Source organism: Salarias fasciatus, chromosome 15, assembly GCF_902148845.1.
Source record: "Salarias fasciatus chromosome 15, fSalaFa1.1, whole genome shotgun sequence".
Taxonomy (NCBI): Eukaryota; Metazoa; Chordata; class Actinopteri; order Blenniiformes; family Blenniidae; genus Salarias; species Salarias fasciatus.
Window position 1 is genome coordinate 13957385 of NC_043759.1, and position 11164 is coordinate 13968548.

General features: G+C 46.6%; 1 protein-coding gene and 1 pseudogene across 1 annotated transcript; both read right to left on the minus strand.

The window, feature by feature from the left end:
* LOC115402307 (serine/arginine-rich splicing factor 5-like) overlaps positions 1-3579 on the minus strand; it is a 4395-nt pseudogene extending 816 nt beyond the window's left edge.
* A 1931-nt stretch (positions 3580-5510) lies between these two features.
* Positions 5511-10754, minus strand: LOC115402308 (sushi domain-containing protein 6-like). The gene is given in 6 exon segments (XM_030110819.1): positions 5511-8072; positions 8737-8977; positions 8980-9211; positions 10251-10398; positions 10498-10637; positions 10639-10754. Coding segments are annotated over 6 exon segments (903 nt in total). The 3' UTR covers positions 5511-8046.
* Between the last annotated feature and the right edge of the window lie 410 nt (positions 10755-11164).

An 11164-nucleotide genomic window follows, 5' to 3' on the forward strand; every position in this document is an offset into this window, starting at 1 on the left:
AGGGGGGGTGGCCGACTTGTTCATCTTGGAGGAGGCGCTTTGGCCGCCTCCTTCGACTTGGAACTGGGGGACGAGGCGCCCGCCGGCGAGCGGCTGCGGGAGCGGGACGGCGTGGGGAGCGGGAGCGGGACCGCGACGGGAGCGAGAGCGGTTGTGGGGCTTGGCGGGGCTGCGGGAGCGTCTCGGCGAGCGAGACGCGGAGACTCGGAGGACGATTGGACGGAGAGAGCGGGAGGAGCTGTCCGACGCGAACGACTCCTTGACCTGTGGAAGAGGAGAGAAGGACTCTTACTGGAACAGAAATACTCACAACTAAAAGCTTCTCCTTATAATCAATACAGACGTGGCATTCAGACATTCAAAAACTTCAAATATGTAACTTTATTTGTGGTAATAAAGGTTCACTGGAAACATGGAACTTCTTAACCATCTCTTGACAGCGCAATCTGTAGGTGTTTCTGATTTCAGATTAAAAGGACGAGGATTTCTGAATGCAGGCTGTGAATTAGACGCGGTTAACAGACCACTCACTCACCTCTTCTTTGCTGCCTCAATGAGCTTGATTTTCCTGCCATTGATTTCTTTTCCAGACAGTTTATCAAGGGCATTTTTCAGATCACTATAAGAGGCAAACTCAACCACCCTGGACAGACAGAAAGAAAAGAAACGTTACGTTTGATCAATCTAAAGTGAAACGATGTACTGAGTATCTGCCAGGTGATGGGGGGGGGGGGGGGGGGGGGGTTCGTCTTACCCTTCGTTGAGCTTTGGGCGATGTGCGTCTGCAAATGTTACTTCGCCAGCTTGTCTCATGAAATCTTTCAGGTCCTACACAGGTAGACAGCGGTCAATTCGCGGAGAGGCACAGAACACACACACAGGCTGAAATATGAACTGATTTATTCAAAAAGAGAGATGGTTAGAATCTGTGACAGGACTACACAGGCTAGATAAGGAGAGCGAGTCCAAGGACCTCAAACACTGATTAATTTAACTCAATCAATCAATTGGGTGCTTTTTTTTTTAGTTTTTTTTTTTTTTTTTTTAAAGGAATTTCATGATCTGACGAATTGTGTAAATGGACAATTTCGACATGAACCAATCAGAATAGTTGCCTTTAATGGACATGCTTTGAGATCCTTGGACAAACGTCTCATTAAGACTAAGAGAAATGAACACCATCTGCATAGACTGAACTGCAGTGGTGCCGCCTGGGCAGCATTTGGCACTAAGAGCCCCGCTGTCCCTGGCAAGGAGGGCACAGGGCTCCGCGCCGGGAACCGCCCCTGCCTCGGCACCCCACCTCAGCAAAGAGGTGAACAAGGGTGGAGAGAGGAAACTACCTGAGAGCGAAACCCCGTGGGGGGGCGGGCCGCAGGCTCTCCGAGCCCGCCATAACCAGGATAACAGCAGATTATATCCATGGGCACCTGGGAGGAACTCACACTCTCTCTCGCGATGTGCGGGAACACCAGAAGGGGGGAGGGGAGGGGGGATATCGATCGATCGAAGCCCCTCAATTTAACGAACCATCGATCAACACGCCACCACCGCCATCATCGACTCTCGCTCTTTTCCTCTGCTTTCTCTCTGCCAATTCTGTTTCCTCTCTCCCGCTCTCAACCACGCAGCAGGCGTTGCGAGCGAGTGAAGGGGCCCACCGGCGCCTCTAGTGTGGAGCGAGCGCTCACATGACCAGCAGGCATCAACTAGGAGTTCAGACTGGCTGACACCACAGGCTCAACCCAGACAGAAGGACCCAGAAGGGGTTAACTCCACCATAAGCGAGCTCTTCCACATGACACAACAGTCAGGCTGGCAAATAAAGGGGTGAAGAATTGGTTAAAATTTTGAAAACAGGAACAAATTTAAAGAGATTGCTTGTAGATAATAATCTTTGAGTCATTGAATAAACTGCGTGAGGTGAAGGTAAAGAATTCAGAAGCTTACAGAAAACTTTGCAAATACAAGTAATACAGAACAATCAGTTACTAGTATGGTCTTTAGCAGAGTCACTATGTTTAGCAGCAGTCCTACCACTATATGTGTACACTGTATGTATATTGTTGGAGGCAGAGTCTAGTAGCTGTGAAGATGTAGCTTCTAGAAACTTGAAATAGTGGTGATGCTGACCTGCCAGCTGACGCGAGAGGACAAGTTCTCCACAATCAGACGGTTCTCCGTGCGCATCGGAGGCGGATTGCGACTGAGGGCAAAGAAAAAAAAAATGCATGGCGGCGTATAAAAGTCTGTAATCATTTAATTACCTCAATGAACCTCGTGCTGATGCTCACCTCCGACTGTTCTGAGACCCTCGGCCATAGCGGTCAGAGAAGCGGCCTCCTCCGCCGCCACCACCCCGGCCACGTCCGCCCCGCAGCCGTACACGAGCGTGCTCAATGGTCACCCTGACAGTGACAAACAGGAGGGAGAAACATTGAATGAGAGATAAATACTATCTATTTTGAGTCACATGTTCAGGATGAGGAGAAACTTGCTCACCTTTCATTGCACAGCTCTTTGCCATCGAGCTCATACACGGCATCCTCAGCGTCTCGGGGGTCATCAAACTCCTACAACACACCAGACACGTGACGCTGCCATGCCTCTGCAGTTTTTCTGAGCGACTGAAAATGAATGATGACGGTGACTCGACGGCTCAACTCAAGGTCGATGTCTGCCACTGGCGTCAGGCTGATGAGAGATTCACTTCACTCAACAATTCAAGGTTGAGAAATTACTTGTCCAACAGCTAATGTCAAACGTGAGGCCCGTGGGCCAAGATGAGCCAACAAGATGCTTCAATCCGGCCCATCAAACCAAGGACACAGGAAAGTTTCAATGGAAGCACTGATTTTTTTTAAAAAAAACTGTTCATCAATTAACGTTCTTTTGTAATAACCAACATGGACGGATCTTGACTCACTACTGCCACACAGCGGTGAAGACTAGAAGTGCCGTAACCTTACCATCTATACTGGCAAATTTATAGCGGGGGCTTTTCTTCAAATAGAAGCAGAAAATTAGGCATTTGTGTGTAACAGGCGCTATGAATCTTCCTTCCTTCCCTCCCTTCCCTCACCACAAAGCCGAAGCCTCGCTTCAGGTCGATGTCTCGGATGCGGCCGTATCCCTTGAAGAACCGCTCCACATCCTTCTCTCTGGCGGAGGGACTCAGACGGCCGATGAAAATGCGGCAGCCGCTCATGTCTGGTTCACTAAAAAAAAAAAAAAAAAAAACAAAGAAAAAAAGCATTATTCAGAGGGGACAGAGGCTTTCCAGCTGATTCCCATCACCGGCTGTATTTAAGGAGACTTGGCCTCCCTCTGAGGCCTTGCAGCGACATTAACCAGCAAATCGGTTTGCATGGGAATACAGACTAATGCAAGACACACAGGCGGAGAGCGCCGGTTTTAATAACACTACAGCCGCACTAACAAACTGCAGCTCGGTACATCTGGAGCACATACCTCTTCAGGCGGGGAGGTGATGCTTGCTGTCGACAGTGTAACCGCTAAGTCCTGAATCAAACAAAATGGAGCCTCGCTGTGTTCGGAAAAGTGGGCTCGACCTCCACTCACGTGACTCATCCAGCACACTGCAGAAACACGGAAACACCGAGGATTCCCGAGTGTGACGTAATCCACACGGCGAAGGCGTTCGCTTGATGCAGTTTTCCATTCTGGCCACGAGGTGTCACTCTAACCCAAGAGTGCGTTCACACACGCAGAAACAAAAGATATCAGGCCTTCTGTACACAGCAGCAAAATCCTCAGCTGGAGAATTCTACAGGACGTTACAGTTTTTCTTAGTCGCTTTGGTGCATTTCTCACATCACTTTTTAAATCTGCACAACAGTTAATGCATTTCTCAAAAATAATTAGAACAAACAGCAAAACCTGGTTGGCCAAATGTGTACCATTTGCTTCGAAACAGATAGTTAATAGCTCAAAAGCAAGATTTCCCGTCAAGGAAAGTGTCAGTGTCATCAGAATTAAAAGTCCTGACACCATGGTTTATGAACAAGTTTCAAACATGTTTCAAAACGTTTTCATGATGACAGTTTACTCTGTAAGGCAGATCTTCGTGACACTACTTGTGCTCAAGATAGCTCATATATGCTGTTTACACAGCCATTTCAAAACTACAGTAAAGTTACACATTATTGTATTTAATGAGGTAAACTCAGCCCAGAAGCTCCAGAAGCATTATTTGTTGGAAGGAAAGAGAAACTGCTGCTATGACGTCCGCAACAGGCTAAACGTTGTGGAGGTTGAACTAACTGTTGTGCAAATATTAATAGTGATGTGAGAAATGGACCAAAGCAATTGAGAAAAACTGTAAGAAAAGCTAACAAAGCATCACAAGCGACACGCATGAAACATTTAAGCCTCCAGAAATCAGAGACTTCATAGTACTGTACTGCACTGGTGTGCTGCTGGGTTTAAAACGTATTGTTCTGTCATCCTTTTACTTGTAACATTTGTTCATGTTGCGTTTTTTTATTTATTTAAACTGTTTGTTGTATGTTGTTTTACTATTGTACATATCTATCATATATTTGATGTTAACTTGTGCTGTAATTCTAATGATGTGACATATATTGCTTTACATGGAGCTGAATTCAACTCTACAGAATATGATCTTTTTAATGCCCTGATCGTATTGGTCTATATATGTTGCTTTTATTTTAGTACATTTGTATACAGTGGTATGTTCTTTTAAATATTTGTATATTTACCAAGGCATATTATAGTGAATCCATGAGTGGTATAAAAATTGTCCCAGATAAATAAAGTAGGCTATCTATATCTCTTATGCTGCAAGTCTTCTCAAATAGACCAAGCTGGCTTTCTCAAGAACTACAGGAGTGAATCAATCAAAGCGATGACCTTTGATATGGTTAAGTTAGACATACTTTCATTTCAGACTTGTAAATGTTTAACTCCAGCAGCAGGCGCCGACAGTGACTCCCACATGAACATGAATAAACAAGGTTTAACTGGGCCTCCGCTGTGTCAGTCCAGGTGATGCCCCCTTTTTTCCCCAAAAATTTTTAAAAAAAATGCTTAAATTTTGTTTGATTCCTTCATGCTGTAACGGTATTGCCGATTAAATTTTCTGTAATTTTTCTTCCATCCTGAAATGTAGTCATTCTTTGATGGCATTAATCAATGGAGACGACCACATAAGTTTGTTATAAAGCAGATCTCAATGGAAAACTATATATATGTTTAGACATTTGAAACAAGTTAAAATAAACGATGGCTCCTGGTGCCTGTGTTGTCATTCAAAGTGAACTGCAGCAGGATGTCCATGTGCAAAACGGCGGTAAATTCTTCCAGGACCTGATCCAAAGGAAAATGAATCTTCTTTTGGCTCACACACACAGACGCAGATACACACGGCAACCACTGAAACAGTTAGACAGAATTTGTCTATGATCCTTATTTTCCTGAAATGACAGCCACATGGAGGAGGGACAGAAAAAAAAAGACACATTATCTTCCACATTCAAAAGAAAGCTTTAATTAGAAAGTTATATACACACTGTAAAATTAAATTAAACTTTATACAAATATTAAATTACTATCTTCACACCCACTGCCATGTACAGAGGAAAAAAAAAACCGAAGCTGAAAGCATTGAAACTAGGATTCGAGATGGGTATTTGTTTTTTCTTTTGTTTTTTTGTCTGTTATTTTCAGGGGAGCAACACCGTACAACAGTGTCTCTGAACACAAAGTTAATTTCTTTTTTTCATGTCCATTATGTTTTAATGCCTTGTCGCAAAAGATAAGCCAAGGAGTAATTAAATATAGGTGCTTATAGGTTCACCATCATCATCATCATCATCATCATCATCATCATCACAGTAGCCTGAAGAATTAGGGGGAGGACAGGAAGGACGGACATTCGTTTAGTCGTGTCCACAGCAAAAGTAAACTCTGATAAATATGCAAAGACAGCTCTATGCATAGAATAGAAAAGAATCGAGTAAGGCCATTTAGGAAAACAGAACAATGTTGAAGTAATGTAAAGCGACCGAAGCAGAGGCTTGGGATTATACACGAACAAAAGAAAATGTACAAGTCTAAGGCAACATTCTGTTTGCATTATTAATGTAGCCGTCGACAGTGACAGACCATGAACGCCAGATCGAACTGAGAGCAAGATTCAGATTGGTCGTTGTGTCTTTTTTCTTTTAAAGTGGCAAAGCTCAAAACAGTAATTCTGCGGATCTGTCCGAGTCCTGCTGTTTCCAGGGTGACCAGCTCAACCATCGAAGCCGTTCAGGTGGCGATGAAGACGGAGGATGACTCGGGGAAAAAAAACAATGAGACTCTTTCCTATATTTGCACTTGGCATTGGAGACGTGAGCAAGTATATATGTGACAGGGGTGAGGTGGGGGTGCTATAGAACAAAAACTTTTTTTTTTTTTCATCGCTTCACTGCAACCAGTTGCAGTTCGTGTCAATAATGCACAAAAGTGGAGTTCAGTGTGAGGATGGGTGCGAGCCAGTTCCTCTGAGGAGATCTGTGATTTACAGCCATTCATCAGGCAAGAACAAGCATTCGAGCTGGAGAGCAGATGAATAATGCGCACACTGTGTGCGGGTTTGATGCTCAGGGTGACGCTGGTTTCTACATGTGAGTGATTTCACGCCGGGAGGGATGTTTTCCTACGCTGAGAGACGGAGACGCTGTGAAGCCTGACTCTGATCAGGGGAGGAGCGGGGGGTGGACAGAGACAGAGAGAGACAGAAGTCTGGGAATGGCTGTATCAAGGCCTGCCATATGAGGACATGGAACGCCCTGCTTCACTCACACACACACACACACATACACACACATAACAAACACACTCACATGCACTCAGATTCAACAACTCAAAGCAAACAGAAGCACACGCCAAACAATAAATACAAAAGAAAGAGAAAAAATAACAAAGTCAAAGCATTGTCATGTGCCCAGTCACCAGGTTCAACGACTCTCTTCAGCTCAGACACTTTGTGACTTGAAGCCTCCCTTTTCCTAGTTGAAGATGTGCAGCACCAAAAACAAAACAACAACAACAACAAAAAAAACACCAATCAACCCCACTCATGCAACAGAACGAGCAGCTTCCAGACAGCAGGTGCAGCTGGCAACAGAACGGGAAAGAAAGGAGCAGCTCCGTTAATAGCTGTGATATGGTGCATCAGGAAACGCTGCACTCCTGCTTTTAGCTTTAGTGAAGTGGTTGTCACTCCGACTAATCCATATGCCAGACTGCATACACCGATAGCTTCAGAGGGAGAGAGAGAGAGAGAGAGAGAGAGGGAGAGATGGAAAGACAGAGGAGGCTTCATGCTTCATTCAGAGTGGGCCGCTGTGCTGCGACAGCAATAACCGAAAACAACATGCAGCATTCACAAAGAGGGCCGCACGGAACTTCACTCACAACTTTTCAAGTACAGCGGGAAGACGATTTGAGTTGCGAGCGCCGCCGCCACGGCGTCGGGAGCGGAAATCACAACTTTGTTTTTTTCTTTTCTCCTGTGTCTGCAGTACGAGCAAACAGTCCTCGTGTTTCACTTGCCTTCTCTAAAAGAAGCCTCTCTGAGAGATTTTAAAATAGAGAACTACACCTGGGTGGAGGCAAGTGCGTGGTAATATATATCCTATAGTACACAACCTTGACTCAGCATGTATGTTTTACTCATATACACAGGATCTACAGGGTTTCCGTTGAGCTGGCGCCACTTGGTTAGTCTGGCTCGTCTTGAGGTTGATCCAGCGGTTGGATCCTGCGGCGCTCCACCGTTGCTTCGGTTGCAGTATCGGTTGTTGGCTTGGCTCTGCGCGGATAGCGGCGGCAGAGCAGGCTGCGATGGAGGAATGGGCATCGTTCTGGTGTTTCTCTCTGCTGGCTGCTGAGGGTGGAGGAGGGAGGGGCGCCACGGGGGAAGAGGGCTGGCAGCCACAGTCAGTCCGGCCCAGCAGTGAGAGAGATAGGGAGAGAGGGGCTCTGCTGCAGATGCTGATAGCGGGCCGGCAGGCTTCATGCTTCCTTCAGCAGGGGAATATCTGCAGGGGAACAGACCAGTCATCTTAGAGACGAGCAGCAGCTACACACGCCTGCAATCCATTACATCACCCTGTACACCCAATTTCACTCAGATTACCTGCTTCAGTTCTGAATTTGCCGTTTACACTGAATGTGGTTCACTCTTTTTCTGCTTTGACCCCAGACTGAGCATTCATGGTGCTCGATATAACCCACCCTCACGTCTTCTAAACCATGCTGGAGACTACGTCATCTGATTTCCAGGATACACTCTAGACAGGTGTACAGTCCATTACAGGACAAACACAAAGACGCACACTCACATTCTCACTGCCAGGCAATCTAGAGTCACTAATGAGGTTAAAATGCAGGCTTTGGACAGCGGGAGGAAACCAGAGAACACGGAGAAACCTGCACTTGAACCACGGATCGTATTGGTTACACATCTCAGGTGTATCACTGACGCACAGGCAAATAGATTAAAGGTCCTAGAATTCCAGCCTGGCGTGATGAATGGATGGATCAACAGACACTCGTTTGGATGAAAAAAAAATATATAGCAGAGGAAGAATAAAATGTCATGTGGAAGAAATGAAAAAGGAGCTTAAAGGGGTAAACGTCAATACCTATAATGTCTGTGATGAAAAGAAGAGGAAAGCAGCTGTGCTGAATCGATTCTCTTACCATCAGAAAACTCGTCAGCGGAGGTGACGGAGAGCAGACTGTGCTGGTCGCTGCTCTCAGAGTCTCTGCGTAGAGGTAGGGGGCCGGCGCACGCACCCCCAGGGTGCTCCCGAGCCCACGATGATGAAGAGGAGGAGGAGAAGGAAGAGGAGGGTGCCTGATGAACCAGCACTGTCTCTGCGTGATGGCGGGAGGAGAAGGACGAGGAGGAGGAGGTGGAGGGGAGGCAGAAGTCTAAGTCTCTGTGGTGGCGAGATCTGCCGGAGCCGTGGCCTCCGCGGCCCCCTGAGGAAGCCCCTCCGACAGAACGATGGGGACTCGGGACTCTGGGGGAGCTGGAGGTGGCGGTGGAGACGGGGGAGGAGCAGAAGCGCCACAGGGTCCACTGCTTCCATAGACGGCCTCTTCGTAAGAGGGCAGCGTCACCTGGACACCCTCCACCATGATGGAACTGGGGTGGCCCGAGACCCCTGTTCTCTCCTGGTGAAACACAGCCAATGATCAGAGACACGGTCAAGTGTCGTAACTGGAGTGAAAATCAGGTTGCAAGTCACACGTGATGGCTCTGCTGCAGCAAAACCTCCGTGGGGAGGCGATTAGCGCTGACTTGTACAATCCCTTTACAGCCCTGCGGTCCACGACGCACGAGAGCCAATGGTCCTGGCCTTCATGTCACCGAGTTAATGACCGAGATCAGATTAGCTCTTTTCATCTGCGTTCATTTCTCAGGTATTCAAGACATGCCAACTCGCAGAACTAGTCATACGTGAATAACTCTGCATAACTAGTCCGCCGAAACTTCTGAGGAAGAGGCGTGTCCGTGGAAACAAGGCGATACAGCCAAAGCAGTAAAAGAATAAACTCAGTTCACAGAATACAAGAAACAGAGAACCGACTTGACACTGATTCCAGTGATTGATAGCTGATAGTTTCTCACGACACAGACGATACGGGGACAACATGCAAATGTGGTGCTCCTGAAGTGCCAGCTCACCCAGTCTCACGACACTCCCCCACCACTACCTACAGAGCTGGAGCACACCGGCCAGCCTCCACACCTCTTTCACTTTAACTGAGACGGTGGCGAGCAGTAAAAATGGGCACGACAGCCCAGAAACTCCATGTCAGTGTGAAGGGTGGGGGGGCAGGGCTGTAGTTTACACAAGTCTTCAGTTTCTGCCTCAGAAAAACTTCCTTTGATGAAACTGAGAACAGAGACTACGCACAAAGTCAAGCGTCATGCGGGAAAATTAAACTTTAACTTCAGGACAAATGAAAAAGTGAATGACGTCACGTTTATGATGTGATTCGGTGAAGCGGAGAAACTGTCCTGAGAGGAACCTGGAGGCAACGTCACCGTTTATTTGATCATTTCACATTTAGAGCCAGAGGTGCCAGACTAACATTCCACTAACAAAAGTTATATCTTAAATTATAACATGAAAACCCCTAAATGATTTCAACCCACATGCATCCTCTTAATTCAACTCAGAGGTGGTGTGAGGATGCAGCACGTCTCTTACCTGTTGTGATGGAAGGACTTGAGCTTTGGCTGAACAAGAACAAACAGCACAACTAAAAGCAGGATAAGAGCAACAGAACTGGCTGTGGATGCCACAATAGACAGGGCTGGTATGCCATGCAGAGAGCTGGGCTCTTTATCTGGAGGACAACAGAAAACAAAGAAAAAATAAAGTCAGAATGTTGCCCCCATGTTGTTTTTTTTCCTCTAAACAACCGAGGCGAGCAGAGAAAGCGGACCTTGTGTGAGTCGGCAGCTGATCTGCATGGGGCCGTCCCACTCGCCGTTCTGGCAGGTGAGGAACTTGTAGTTCCCCTTCAGAGCGTAGCCCTCGTCGCAGAAGTACTCGATAACGGTCTTCTGGGTGAGATGGCAGGGGAGGGTGACAGCGGTAGCCCCCGTTCTCCGGTTCAGTAGGAGGCGAGCACACTGCAGAGAGGCAGACGGAGAGTGGATTGTGATTGCTGTTGTTGTGCACGGGGAAAGTGTTTGGCATTATTTCTACCTGCGGACAGGTTTGATTGTGGTTGTCTGAAGCGTCAGACTTTATCTTAAAATGTTCCCGGCTTGCTGTCAAGGACAAACCACTGTGTCGGCGTTTCAAACTGCGAGATGGAAAGTCCGATTTGACGCAGTGTGGTCTTGACATGCTGAACCGAAAGTCCAGAAAGCTGACCTTTTAAGAAGTTAAAGCGCGGTCATGTTCTTTAGTGAAATGTGCTGAGCTGCATGTAATAAAGCAGAGAAATCTTTCCGAAACATTTTCTGGAGGCTTTAGTAAGGCCACGTTTATGAATCTGAAGATTCCATAAAAAAATGATGACTGAAAACGAGAATTTAATCAATTTTTCTTGAAAAACCTGAATCGCATCAGAAACATTTATGAGACTAATCCTGTTCTTCCTG